This window comes from Arachis ipaensis, chromosome B10, assembly GCF_000816755.2.
Source record: "Arachis ipaensis cultivar K30076 chromosome B10, Araip1.1, whole genome shotgun sequence".
Taxonomy (NCBI): domain Eukaryota; kingdom Viridiplantae; phylum Streptophyta; class Magnoliopsida; order Fabales; family Fabaceae; genus Arachis; species Arachis ipaensis.
The window spans coordinates 68,292,875-68,308,420 of NC_029794.2; the positions used below are offsets into that span (position 1 = coordinate 68,292,875).

The 15,546-nt window shown below is 38.5% G+C and overlaps 1 protein-coding gene across 1 annotated transcript; it reads left to right on the forward strand.

Annotated features, from left to right (window-relative positions):
- LOC107620680 lies at window positions 1,170–1,565 on the forward strand. The gene has a single exon (XM_016322809.1). The coding sequence runs from the start codon at window positions 1,170–1,172 to the stop codon at window positions 1,563–1,565; it is 396 nt and encodes a 131-aa protein (XP_016178295.1).

The following is a 15,546-nucleotide window of genomic DNA, read 5'->3' on the forward strand; positions in this document are numbered from 1 at the left end:
TTGCGTAGATTTAGATCTTACTTGCTAGGCTCCAAAATAGTGGTATACACGGATCATGCAGCTTTAAAGTACATGTTGACAAAGAATGAGTTGAAACCTAGGCTCATACGTTGGATCTTGCTCTTGCAAGAGTTTGACATTGAGATTAGGGATTGAAGTAGGTTACAAAATTTAGTTGCAGACCATCTAAGCCTCCTTGAAAATCTTAAATATGAACCATTTCCGATTGACGACTCATTCCCTTTGGATAGTTTACATTCTGTTTCGGATAGTTTTCCTTGGTTTGCACCAATGGCGAACTACTTAGTTTCTAATATTTTCCCTCCCAACTTTTGGGATAAGTTGAGGAGTGATTCCAAATATTACATTTAGGATGACCCTCACTTGTGGAAAAGGGGAGTAGACCAAGTAATTCACAGATGTGTCCCGGAATCCGAATTCCAACCCATTCTTGAATCTTGTCATTCATCCGAGTGTGGCGGCCACTTTGGCCCACAACGGACTGCTAAAAAGGTTTTGGATTGCGGATTCTGGTGGCCAACATTGTTCAAGGATGCTAACCAATTTTTTGTGTCATGTCACCAGTGTTAAAAGTCTGGAAATGCATCCCAAAAGGATGAAATGCCTCAACAACCAATGTTGTTTTGTGAAATCTTTGATGTATGGGGCATAGACTTTATGGGGTCATTTCCTAACTCAAGTGGATATATGTACATTCTGTTAGCAGTTGATTACATATCAAAGCGGGTAGAAGCAATACCTACCCGCCTTGATGACGCTAATACTGTAGTTTCCTTCATTAGAAATAATATTGTATGCCGCTATGGGTCGCCACGAGCAATCATGAGCGACCAAGGTTCTCACTTTTGCAACAGGAAGGTAGAAGCACTACTCAAGCGATATGGGGTATCACACAAAGTTGCAACCGCTTATCACCCCCAAACCTATGGACAAGCGGAGGTATCCAATCGAGAGACAAAGCGAATTTTGGAGAAAGTGGTGAATCCACAAAGGAAGGACTGGAGCTCTCGGTTGGGAGATGCATTGTGGGCACATAGGACGGCGTATAAGACACTGTTAGGGATGAGTCCCTTTCGGATCGTCTATGGGAAAGCATGCCACCTCTCGGTTGAAATTGAACATAAAGCCTATTGAGGGGTTAAGCTAACATGGATTTCACCAAGGCGGGTATAGCCAGGAAATTGCAACTAGAGGAACTTGAATGTCTTAGGATGGAGGCATATGAGAATGCACGGATCTACAAAGAGAAAACTAAGGCATTCCATGATCACCATATCTGCAAGAAAGATTTTCAAGAGGGTGACGAAGTTCTTCTTTACAACTCAAGACTTAGATTCATGCCCGGAAAGCTCCGGTCAAGATGGGATGGTCCCTTTAGAGTAAAGGAGGTGAATCCATATGGTGTGGTCCAATTATTCTACCCTCAAAGTGGTGCAACATTCAAAGTGAATGGCCATAGAGTAAAGAAGTATCATGGCTACAAGTCACCAAGGGAAGTGGAGGTGTTCCTACTTGAGGATGCACCTGTAGGAGGAGAAGCTTAAGCTCATAACCGTCCAACTTAAGGACGTTAAAGAAAAGTGCTAGGTGGGAGACACCCCTACCATGGTATGATCTTCCATTGTACATAATTTCTTGCATATAGTTTTAGAGCCTTGTTGGATTTTGTGATTACTTGATGTTGTTGAGTTTGTTTAGGTATGCTAGATTCTGTTGATTTTGTTGAATTATTGTGATATTCATGAAGATTTCATTTATCCTGGTTTGGTTAAATTGGTAATGTTAAAGAAAATGCTTCATTTTGAGTATTGCATAAATTTGTGAGTGTTTTCTTGACTATCTAGCTTGAATGACTGCCAAGATTGTGTTAAAACTTCCTTTCTTTATGTTGTAAAAAAAAGGGGTGTCCACAACGTAAACTGGAGAGAAAACCAGAGAATTGTGCGAAAATTATGCGAGAACTGTGTGGGGAGCACAACTACAACCCACGCATAAGCATGGGCGATGCTTACACGTCGGTAGCCAATCTCACCCTCCACGCGTATATGTCGCCGAGGCGTACGGGTCGTTTGTACTGCAGCCAACTCCTGGTACAAAAACCAGAGAGTTGTGCGAGTTCTATGCTGCCTTTGTGTGCAACGCACCACTGTTTCCACGCGTGCGCGTCACCTGATGCGTACGCGTCCTCTCCCCTTTTTGCTACCCATGCGTATGCGTGGGCGACGCTTATGCATCACTACTATTTTCTAGTCATCCACACGTACGCGTGGATGACACGCACGCGTCACGTCCCCCACGCATCTGATATGCAGCCCATCCTATTTTCAATTCTTCCTTTAATCTTCTCCTTCTACTCCTTCCGCCTCTCTTCTCCACTCTTGCTACCACCTTGCCCTCGCCCACTACCACCGGCGACCACCACCTCCGGCGGTCCCACATTCTTTCTCTCTCTCCTTTCTCTTCTCATATCTTCACTTGCACTCTACCTTACCTTCTTTCCCCTCTCTCAAGGTTTCACTCCCCCTCCTTCTCTTTTGTCTTTGTTTAATTTTTCTCTTATTAGTTCCATTTATTTACTCTCTTCCATTTCTTCTTAGTTGCAGTTTGATTAATTTGTTCTTGTGTATTTTCTTTCTTTCTTTTTATATTTTTCATGGGTGTTGAACTTTGAGTTTGCTCTTGCATTGATGGGATATTTTGATATCTCTTGAATCCTTTATGATTATGTGGTGTTGTTTTGATATTTGGTATTTCATTTTGGAATGTTATATTTTTGAATTCTTTCCAATTTGCTTGTTGTTTGAAGATTGCACACCAAGTGTTTGTTGAAAAGAACCTATGCCATTTTGGTTCATTTTGACATTATGCTCTCAATTTAGTGCTTCTTTCTCATACACTTGCTTTTCTTTATGTGCATTGAGCCTATTATGCTTCATATTTACCATTCTTATGCTCATTACCCATGACTTGCTTCTTCATAGCATATTGCAAGATTCGTGGTCCCACTTTTTCTGACTCCACCTTCTTCCATTGCATGCTTCATTGTCTTAGAGTTAGACTAGGTGCATGATTTTCTTGTGCTTATTCTCTTTCTTGCATGTGTTACTTTGTGTGATTATTGATGCTTTGTGTGATTATTGTTACTTTGTGCATCACCAATAGCATGAAGGACCGTGCAAACTTCTAAGTGTGGGGAGGTCGGTTACCGACTTCTTAGGTAACAACCCTTTCTTTTCAACACCCATAATTTTGATTTTCTTTTGTTAATTAGGATAAGTTGCATGGTTAGTTTTTGTATTTGAACACTTTTTGGCATGGTAGTTGTTTATGGTTAGGACTACTTGGTTAGGGTGATGACTTCTTTTCTGAGAAATCATCTTTAGGGCACCCTACCAATTTGAAAAATTTTGTGTTAAACTTGCTTGAAGAATTCATTTTGGAACATGGTTTTTGAGCTAGAACACACAACCTTGTGAGATTTTGAGCCTAATTGATTGGTTGCATCTTATCAACCAATATATCTTGTTTCGGTGTGAGTTGTTCTCTCTAAGATTGTAATCTTTGTCTTGCTTGATTCTATATTTTCATTGTTTGGTGTATGCATGCATATAAATGATTGAGGCCTTTATTTCACAAAGCTCATATACCCATATGGCCTTACCCTTTCATCATCCGTTGCAAAACAATGTTGAGCCTATTTAACCCTATTTGTTCGTTATGTTAGCACATCATTAACTCTAAGTTGAAAATAATGAATGTCCTTGATCTGAATCCTTAGTTAGCTTAGACTAGTGAGAAGAGTGTACATGATTTAAGTGTGAGAAAATTGGGTGGGGAATATTTGGTTTGGGAATTGGGTATGTTATACTTTTTATGAAAAATGTGAAAAAGAGTTAGGCACATGTTCATATATTTAATATCTTAAGCATATGCATTGATCCCTCATATATATAGTACCCATCACAAGAATAAAAAAATAGTAATAATAATGATAAATAAATAATAAAAAGAAGAAAAAGAAAAAAAAATAAGAAAGTAATAAAAAGGGGACAAAATGCCCCAAAGTAAGTGGTGATAGCAATGCATATGTATTGTATTCAAATTGGGATGCATGGACATGTGGCAAAAGATAGTCAATGGCTAGTTAGGTTTTATATTTTAATTACATGGATTGTCTTAGGTTAGGTGGGAAGTTTAGGTTAATCAAGGATTCAATTTTAGTCCACCTGATCAAATACAATCCTACCTTCACCCTAACCTCATTACAACCCTTGGAAAGACCTGTTGATATGTGTATTCATGCATTGAACATATGTTGATTGGTAGAAGAAGAGCAAGCCTTAAAAAGTAAGATTATTAGAGAATTGCGAGAATTGGCCCTCAAACAATAGAGATGAAAGAGTTCAAATACTTTTGGCGAGGGTTTGATGCTCAACTCCTTGTTCCCCCGGCTTTCACGAGCTTTCTTCATGCAAGTTATGTACACTCCACTTTGATGTTTGAATTGGTAGAGTTCATAAATTATCTTGTCATTTTGGCCCAATGTGCTCATATATGTTCTTGGAAGATTGATTCGCTATCACCAAGTAGGTAGACGCATTTGCATTAGTTGCATCCATTTAGGTAATTTGCATTTTATGAACCCCATTCTCCTATATTCTTTGGTTCTTTTTATTTTTAGCATAAGGACATGCTTGGTTTAAGTGTGGTGAGATTTGTTAAACCCTAATTTTTTGGTTTATATTATGTAGAATTTGGGGGATTTTGTCAATATTTTCCGCACTTATTCATATAAATTGCAAGGTTTTGTGTTTTCGTTATAATTTCGCTTCATGGTTGAAAACATGATTTTTTTACCAAAAAATTCTATATTTTAATCCTCTTCTATTACCATTCGATGCCGTGATATATTTGTTAAGTGATTTCAGAGTTTATAGGGCAAGGATGGCCTAGAAGAGAGAATGGAGCTTTGGGAAATTGGCTGCGACTCGCACGCGTGGGAGCATGTTGCTAGGATTGGCGCGTAAAAGCTGACGCATTCACGTGGATGAGCAAAAATCCCACCGATGCGTACGCATGCCTGACGCGTACACGTGGATTACAAAACTCAGATGACGCGCACGCGTGGCCGACGGGCACGTGTGGCCGAGGCGCTCGTTTGATGCTCGGCACGTGACATCATTAATGAACTCATGGCTGGCAATTTCGGAGGAGCACAAGGCCCAATTCTAACTTGGTTCTACATGGAAAAGACCCAGCAATTAAAGGGGGTAAGGCGGGGATCAATCATTTTACACTTTACACACAATTGTAGCTAGTTTTGGGCTCTCATGTTCTAAGGAGAGAAACTCTTATTTTCTCTCTAGATCTAGTTGTATTTGATCTTCCCTTGTTGAAATTCTGAATTGGTTTTTTTAATTTTAGTTTCAATTACTTAATTTGAATTTTCTAGTATAATTTTGTTTATATCTTGTGTTTAAATTTGAATTTTCTTGTTATTTCTCATTTTCTTCTCATTTTATGAATTTTGTAGATCTAGAATTCCTATTGGTGCATTGATGTTTTCTATGATTAATAATGTTATTTGAGTTATTTTCTATTGATAATTGTTAGTGGGTATTTGTAGTTTCCAATTAATTTTCGATTTGAATATGTCTTTTATTAATGCATGCCATGTGTTTGATGAAATATTTCCTTTGATTATGGAGTAGTTTTATTTACTCTTGGCCTAGGCTAAGGAAATTGGGTAAACTTGAGTCATTGGGTCTAATTGATTTGGTGATTTGAGAGCCCTAGTGGTCAATTTGATACCCATTGACACCAATCTACTACTAAGTCAATTAGTAGTTGGATTGGGACTTATGAGTTGAGATTGACCAAGCCATTTAACGTACTTCAAGCTTGGATGTAGACATTATACGTACTTTAAGCATAGAGGTAGACTTAATGAGATTGGTTCCTCATAATTATCAAGATATGGTTATTAGACAAGGATGGTGACCCCAATTCCTATGCCTAGCCAAGAGTGCCTTTTATCGTTCATATTTGAAACCCAAAAATCCCAATTATTTAGTTCTTGTTGTAGTTAGTTTAGTCATTTACTTAGTCTTAGAATAGAAGTAGCTTATATGTTCTCTTGCTAGATTGAAATTGCTCATACCTTGCCTTAGTTACTTAATTTAGTTTCTTGCACCCTAAGATTTCTTGCATGTTAAGTTTAGTAGTTTAAAATCTTGCTTATGACTCTCAACCCCAGAATTCTAACCAATATCGATGCACATGTTTGCCCATTCTCTTGAGGACGACCCGAGACCAATACTCTTGGTTACTTTATATTGCGGTTGAACTCTGTGACAACCATAATTCTAAATTTGATGGGTAGGATTACATGTTGGTCTAGGACTATACTTGCAATGTGACTATATTTTTGTGAAATTCTTTACCAACGACAATCTTCTCTTATCACTTCCCCCTTAGCAAGGTTGGCATTCCCCCACCTTATCTGTCATCTATGCAATTCAACTGGAATTGTCATATAAGGAGACATTCCTATTGAGGAGGACAAGTCCATCACTGAGAAGAGGATGGAGCAAATTAGAGATCAAGCACATGGACCAACAAGAGCATGTGGAGCTGCCTCAACAAGAAATCCCTAAGATGCCTCAAGGGATGCATTTTCCTCCCCAAGGCTATTGGAACCAATTGCACACTTTCCTAGGAGAATTGAGCTCCATCATGGATCAACTAAGGATAGGATATCAAGAACACTCCACCATCCTCCTTGACATAAGAGAAGATCAAAGAGCCATGAGGGAAGAACAAAGAATTATGAGGGAAGAACAACAGAGGCAGGGGCATGACATAGAGGAAATCAAGCACTCCATTGGATCCTCCAAAAGGAGTAGTGGCCGTCATCACTAAGGTGGATTCGTTCCCTTTACTCCCCTATTGTTTATGTTATTTTTCTGTTTTCCATGTATTGTGTTTCATTTTCTGTTTCTAGTGCATGATCATTTGTCTTTATGTCTTAAAGTTATGAAATATTCCATGCATCTCTCGCCTTGCTTAAAAGAAAAATTATTTTATTGAAAAAGAAGTAAGATGCATGAATTTGGAGTTATATATTAAGAATAGTTCAATTATTTGATGTGGTTGCATTGCTTTTTTTTCTGAATGTATGAATGAACAGTGCATATTTGATGTTGGAGTTAAGAATGTTGGCTCTTGAAAGAATGATGATAAAAGTGAAGTATTATTGGTAATCTGAAAAGTCCAAAAATTTATTCTTGAAGCAAGAAAAAGCAGCAAAAAACAATAAAAGAAAAAAAAATATGCGAAAAAAAAGCAAGCAGAAAAGAAATAAAAATAAGAAAAAGCCAATAGATCTTTAAACCAAAAGGCAAGAGCAAAGAGCCAATAGCTCTTAAAACCAAAAGGAAAGAGTAAGGATCCAAGGCTTTGAGCATCAATGGTTAGGAGGGTCTAAAAAAAATAAATTCTTGGCCTAAACAATTCAAGTGAGCTGCTCCCCTAACTATATGCTTGTGGTGTGAAGGTGTCAAGTGAAAAGCTTGAGACTGAGCAGTTAAAGTCGTAATCCAATGAAAAGAGTGTGCTTAAGAACTCTGGACACCACTGGCTGGGGATTCTAGCAAAGCTGAATCACAATCCTAAGGGGTTCACCTAGTTAAAGTGTCTGTGGCATTTATGTAACCGGTGGTAATACTGAAACACAAAGTGCTTAGGGTCACGACCAAGACTCTAAAGAAGCTGTGTTCAAGAATAAAAAAAGAACTAAACTAGGAGAATCAATAATATCATCTGGATTCTGATTTCCTAAAGATGCCAATCATTCTAAGGTTCAATGGAAAGTGAGATGCCACAAGTATTCAGAAGCAAAAAACTACTAGTCCCATTCATCTAATTGAAACTGAGCTTTATTGAGAACTCTGAGATTTATTGTATCCTTCTCTTCTTTTTATCCTACTTTGTTTTTGGTTGTTTGGGAACAAGCAACAGTTTAAGTTTGGTGTTCTGATGAGAGGATATTTTATATGCTTTTTGGCATTATTTTCAAATAGTTTTTTTTATGTTTGGTTTAAGTTTTATTATATTTTAATAGATTTTAGTGCAAAATTCACATTTTTGGATTCTACTTTAGGTTTGTGTGTTTTATGGTGATTTCAGGTATTTTCTGGCTAAAATTGAGGAGCTTAAGCAAAAGTCTGATTCAGAGACAGGGAAAGGACTGCAGATGCTGTCAAAATCTGACCTCTGTGCACTCGAAAGAGCTTTTCTGGAGCTACAGAAATCCCAATGGCGCGCTCTTAACAGCTATGGAAAGCTATCATCCATGGCTTTGCAGAAATACATAATAGTTTATACTTTGCTTTGGAAATGAAGGCCTAAAACTGGCGTTCAACGCCAGCCACCAACCTCATTCCTGGCATCCAATGCCCAAAAGGGAGCCCAGGGGTGGCGTTCAACGCCCTTAAGGAGTACTAGCTCGTGAGAGACACTCAAGCTCAGCCCAAACACTCACCAAGTGGGCCCCAGAAGTGGATTTTCGCACTATCAGCTTAGTTTATCTTATTTCTGTAATCCTTAATTAGCAGGTTAGTATATATACAAGAGTTCACCCTTGTTAGAGGACTCTCGCCCACTTTTACATTTCCATTGTATTTTTCTATCAGCATGAGTCACTAACCTCCTAAGGTTAAGGTTAGGAGCTCTGCTGAGTTTCATGGATCAATAATATTGCTGTTTTAATTCAATATATCTCATTCTATTCTCTTATGCAGCCTCGTTCGTCATCTTATGAGTTGAGGGTGACCCGTGACAATCACCCTTGTTCTACATGGGTTCCATGCGATTCCTGACCACGATAGCGTTGCACTAAAGTTAGAGATTGCATTGCGGATTCCAATAGAGCATCTGAGCAACTTTGGATATGTGATATATAATCTTGTTGACTATGGGTGTTTAAGGTCTTTGTGGCATTAAGGCTAGAGTCAGAGAAGCAGCACTTTCTGATCCGGAAGATCTGCCTTGTCTGTGGCACCTTGAGTAGGATCGTGAAGGGGAGTGGATTGCTTAGAGCTTCATCTTCTACTACCGTAAAAAACCTAGAAGTGGCTTGATGAGAGGACATGAGTCATCTCAACGTGGTGGATTGCTACAGTAGAGGAGGTTAACTTAATGAGAGGACATAAATTAATCACTTACGGCTACGATTGAAGGAATCAGAAGGTTATTGAAGAAGATAGTAAGAAAAGTTGATCCGAAAAGACAAAGCATCTTCGAAGCCTCAACCGTTCTCATACCATTGAATTTCCATATATCTAGTAACTTTTATTTATTTAATTTTTTTATGCTTTTTTTGTTACATCTTATAATTTTCTATCCGCCTAACTAAGATTTGCAAGGTGTCCACTGCTTGCTCAAACCAGCAATCTCCGTGGGATCAACCCTCACTCACCTGAGGTATTACTTGGAGCCAGTATACTTGCCGGTCTATCTGTGCGAATTTTGTGGAGCCAGTTTCGTGCACCAGAGGTCAATCAAGATATGGACTCAATCATTAATGAGTTTTTGTCCACACTAACTAGTCTCCTCGATGATCTTGTTGAACCTTCTTTTGTTGAGCATGAAAGCAAAGTTGAGGGGGAATGTGCACAACCTCTAAGACTCATTTGAAGCAATGAAGAATTGGGAGAAGTTGTCAAGCAAGAGGAGGAAAGTGGAAAGGCTTGTCAAGGGGTGGAAGTAATCCAAAAAGAGCACAAGGAAGTGGAAACCACAAGGCCGGTGGGAGCATCTCTCCCTAAGTCACCATCATCTTTTACACCATCCAAGTGGGTAAAATTCATATCCCTTAGCTTTCTTACTCCACTTGAATATGGTTTGCTTGAGATGGATGGTCAACTTAGGAATATTTGTAGATTGAAGAGTAAGAGAGAGTTATGTGGTGGTTGGCAAAATAATGTTAGGCTCATTAATGTTGAAGCCTCAATGTCTAAGTGCAAGGGGTGGTGTGGAACTTAATTGATAGGACCTAGGAAGATGCTTTGGTGTTTACATGAGAATTCAGATCACTTGCCACCCAATTGGGATTGTCATGATCGAGTTGAAGATAGGTGTGAAAATAAGATATGGGATCCCAGATTACAATATGAATACCAACTTTGGGAGCTCGTGGCTTGTGAAGAACTCCATCAAAGCTTGGTGTAATTGAATTGGAATCTTGGAGCACTTTACAAATCCAAATTTTGTTTGAAGTTCAAGGATGAGTACAAACGCAAGCCACCATGACAAGGAGCTTTCCAAATGTCCAACTTAAGGACTTAACATAAAAGTGCTAGGTGGGAGACACCGCACCATGGTAAACTCTTTCCATCCTTTTGTATATATAATCAATGAATGAATTGGGTTGCTATTGTTAGGTACTTTTCCTCTTTCCATATTCTTGTATATATTACTTTGGTTGTTAGTTTCTTTGATTAAATTTATGCCTTAGGTTGTAGGTTGGTTGTTTTGAATAGAATTTTGTTTGAATTGTAAGTTTAGTTTGAATTGCCTAGTATAGTATTTGAAAAATATTTTTTTCAAAAAAACTTAAAGATTTTATTATATTTGAATTTTGGTTGGTTTAGAGTTGTAAATATGGAGTAGGAGAGTTAGTTCGATTCTATGCTGGTTTGAAAAAAAACACAACCATGCGTATGTATGCTTGGTGGTGCGTACGCATGGCACTGAAAATTGCCCAAGACGCGCACGCATACACTATATGCATACGCAAATGGCTAGAACAGAGAGCACCCCTTGCGTACAAGCATTTGCGAATGCAAGCTACCCCTAACCTCTCTTCGTAATGCGTATGCATATCTTGTAATGTGTACGAACAAATGTAATCCATATCCCCCTTAGTCGCGAGAACTCTTCCCTTACTCACGTCCCTTCATTCTCTTCACCCCCTAACACTCCTCTTCTTCCCTCCCCAACGTTCAACTCCACTCCTCTCCTTCTCTGTTTCAAGCCGTCACCACCACCTTCACCCACCACCCGCCACCACTACTAACGGCTGGCGACCACCTGACCACCGCCCCTTTTCCCCTTTCTTCTTCCTCTTCCCTTATCTCTTCTATTTCACCTTGCCTAACTCTCCATTCCTCTACCGCCGAACATCCGTCGCTTCCGTGCCAACGTTGCCCTGCTCCGCTTCCCCTTCCTTGTCTCAGTTTTTTACTTTGCAGGTTTCAATTCTTTCTCTTCTGTTTAATCTGTTTAGTCTATTACAGGTTGTTAATTCAGTTTGTTTAGTTAGTTTAGTTAGATTAGTTTAGTTTAGTTGAATTAGGTGGTTAGAGAATCTGGCATGGATAGTGGATTTAGGGTTGCCCTGATCAATAATGTTCTTTGGAAATGTTGCTGTTTCTTTAATTTTGCTTAGTTTGTTTGTTGCTGGATGATTTACCCTTGTGCTAAATTGGCTTGCTTGGTGCTATTGCTTGAACCTATTACCTTTGTTTATTGTGCTGTTATGGTGCTAAAATTTTAGACCATTATTTTTGTTCATTGTTTATGGCTATTAGAATGAACCAGTTGCTAGGTATTGTTAATGGTTAATGGTGCAGTGATGATTTTGACCGAAATTCTGAGTTTAGGTTATTATTGATGCTGGTTGCTTAATGGGTTAAAACTTAATTGTTCATCACTATTGTTGCTGTTTGCTGGCCTATTTGTTATTTCATATGAATTTACATATGGTTTTTATGTGTTTAAATGTTAAAGCATTGATAGGAAGTTTGAATTGATTCGTTTAATTTGGAAAATAAGCTAATTTACTGCTGAGATGCTGCCAAATTTTGGTCAAATCTATTTTCAGAACTAAATTTTGACTCGACTGATTCATTGAGTTTGGTGTTCACCAGTTTTTGTTTTGAATATTGCCAAGATCAATTAATCAACGACCTAGCTTATGGTCTCTCTATTTTGTTGAGGTTTCCTATTCTCCAATTTCATTGAGCTACATTATATGCCTTGATGCAACAAGATTCTATTTGACAAATTTCTGTGTCAATAGAACTTTGTTTCCTAATCAGTTTTGAAAAGCGCCTCAAAGAATGTTTTCCTGCAAGTTTTGGTCAAATCCTAATCTTCTTTGCTTTCTTTAAAAATTGTGATCTATTCATAAGCATTGAGTGCCTTAAATTGACTTTCAAAATTAACCGAAAACTTGGACTGAAGCCTCTTTTGCATAAACTCACAAGTTTGACGGTTTTATCTATGTGGTGATGAGCGGATATTTTATACACTTTTTGGCATTATGTTCTCAGTATTTTTAGTATGTTTTGTTAAGATTTGTTATGTTTTAGGAGGTTTTAGTGCAAAAAAATACTTTTTGGATTCTACTTTGAGTCTTTGTGGTTTTTCTATGATTTTAGGTGAATTTTGGGTGATTCTGGCAAGTTTTGGCAAAGTCTGATTTAGAGGAAAAGAAAGGACTGCAGATGCTGCCAAATCCTGACCTTCGTCCATTCCAACGAGTATATCTTGAGCTACAGAGGTCCAAATGACATGCTCGCAACGGCGTTGGAAAGCTAAATTCAAGGGATTTCCTGAAATATATAATAATAGTCTATACTTTGCTTCGGAAATGACTGCCCAAAACGGGCGTTGAACGCCCAACTTACCCCCTGTCTGGAGTTTATCGCCCAATAAGGACCAAGCCTCCCAACGCCCAAGAGGGAGTACAAGGCCGCAAATACACCTCCTAGAGGGCATTCAATGCCCTCTCACCCAAGTTGGATGCCAAGCTCATCCCAAACACTCACCAAGTGGGCCCCAGAAGTGAATTTTAGCACTAAATAGACTATTCTACCCTTACTAGTCATTTGTTTAGTATTTAAAGTGTATTTTACATAATCAAAAAACAGGACGCATACCATTCAGTCCTATTTACATTTTACATTGTATTTTCCTTTCAGTATGAGTTTCTAAACCTCCTAGGTTGAGGGGAGGATCCTTGCTGAGTCCTATGAATTAATAAGAGTATTACTGTTTCTTCTTCAGTCCGTGTTTGATCTATCTCTAAGATGTATATCCGATCTTTGGTGCACGAAATTGTGATCATAAATGGCACCAACAACTTGGTATGCACAATTTTAATCTCAACTCTTTATCACAACTCCGCACAACTAACCAGCAAGTGCACTGGGTCGTCCCAGTAAAACCTTACGTGAGTAAGGATCGATCCCGCGGAGATTGTCGGCTTGAAGCAAGCTATGGTCACCTTGTAAATCTCACCCAGGTGGATTCAAATGGTTATGGAGAACTGATAATTAAAATATGAATAAAACATAAAATAGGATAGAGATACTTATGTAATTCATTGGTGAGAAAACTCGCGTATGAAGATGCTTTGTTCCTTCTGAACTTCTGCTTTCCTATTGCCTTCTTCCAATCATTCATACTCCTTTCCATGGCAAGCTTTATGTTGGGTATCACCGTTGTCAATGGCTACTGATGGTATTTTTATGGAAAAACGAATTTTCCAAAACACCAAAAAACTCACCGGCAAGTGTACCGGGTCGTATCAAGTAGTAAAACTCACTTAGAGTGAGGTCGATCCCACAGGGATTGATGGATCAAGCAACTTTAGTGGGTGATTAGTTTAGTCAAGCTAACATTTAAGTGAAATTGGGTGAAACTTGAAGCAACAGAATATAAATGACAAGGAATTATAAATTACAGAAAGTAAATGGGCAGAAAACTTAAAGAGCAAGAAATGTAAATTGTAAGAATCTTAAATGACAAGAAATGTAAATTGCATGAAATATAAAGGGGAGTGGGTGCTGAAAATTAAAGAAAGCAATAGATCAAGCAACTGGAAATTTAAATTGCAGGAAGAATAAATCAAGATCACAACAACTCAACTGTAAAATACAGAGGAACAAAAGTGCAGGAAAGTAAATTGAGAGTTGCAGCAAATCTAAACAGAAAGGGAAAATTTCAGTGAAGGATCAAAACAGAAAATTAAAATGACTTGAAGAATTTAAAAGCAGGAAAGCAGTGCTTAATTTGCAGCAATTTAAAAGAAGGTTGAAGATCTCAAGGAATCAAAGAGACTAGAAAACAAGTCTAGATCTCACTCCCTTCCTTGATCCAACAAGAGAATAATTGCAGAAAAGTAAAAGAACAGATTGTAGAAGAAGAAGATTTAAAACAGAAAATGAAATTTTGAATTATGCAGTAAAAGAACAAGAGAGAATTCAAGGTGAGATTGAAACAGAATTTCTTCAATTCTCCACCCAAAATTCAAAACAGAAAATGAAAAATAAAGAGAGAGTTCTCAAATGGAGCCAGCCCCTCTACCCTCCAATGGAGCTCTCATAGGGTCTCCTCTACAAAGATGAAAATGATGCCTTTATATAGGCTTTACAAAATGAAAATAAAAAAATGAAATGAAAAACAAATTCCTAATCTATCTAATCCTTGTGCCATTGAGTGATGATGTGGGCTTTGCTTGCTTTGGAGTTTAGGAGAAATGGGTTTGGTTGGCCTTGATTCAATTTGGAGAAGAATTGAATTTAAATGAAATTTTGGTTGAATTTTGGCCCATGTGAAATTTTGCTTCCAGGGGGATGCTCCGCTCACAAAGTGAGCCGAGCATTCGTGTCTTGGTGCAAGATTGTTGCATGCCTTGTGCCCCTGGACCGTGTCAAGATGCGCGCTCCACTTCCCTGACCGTGTCAAAATTGCTTGTGTGATGCCCATGGGTAGCGCTCAGCTCACTTTGTGAGCTGAGCCCAATATGAGGCCAAGAAACAAGGAAAGGAAGACCAAGCTCAGCTCACAAAGTGAGCATTATCGAGAGCACAGCACTCTCTAAGTGAGCGCTACTTTGCCTTGGAGTGAGGTTCCAGCTTCGAGCCTTGGTGGAAGCATTGGCTGATTTTTTTGCTTGTTTTTAGCCCTTAAAGATGCATTTCGTTCATGCCTCTATTTTATGCCAAATATAGGTTGCCATACATCGTTGGAAAGCTCTGAATGTCAGCTTTCCAACGCAACTGGAAGCACATCAATCGGACATCTGTAGCTCAAGTTATAGCCCTTGGAAGGAGGCATGGTCATGCTGTGAACGCCCAGATTTTAACTTAGCAAAATTTCTTGACTCCAAGCACATTTTTCACTCTTGTAGCGCTCAGCTCACTAAGTGAGCGCAGCATTGTATGCTGATTCCCTATTTTCCCTTAATTTGGTCATGGGCCACGCTTTTAGAAGCGTGGCCTAAGGCTCCAAAGTGTGCTCCAACTTTAAAGTGTTCCCCAAAGCTCTTTTTTTCTCCTTTTTAGCTTATTTTGTGCTTCTTTGCTTCTTTTTCTTCTTATTTCCTACAAGATTTATAAAATTAAAAGATCAAAGAAATATACCAATTAAGCACAAAAGCATTCAATTTTTAAGCACAAATCATCAATTTCTTGTATGAAAAAGCATAGAAAAACATGACATGGTGACATGTCATCA

Excerpts from the sequence above, each read along its gene's own strand:
- LOC107620680 (XM_016322809.1), top strand. The coding sequence starts at position 1,170 with ATGGATTTCACCAAGGCGGGTATAGCCAGGAAATTGCAACTAGAGGAA.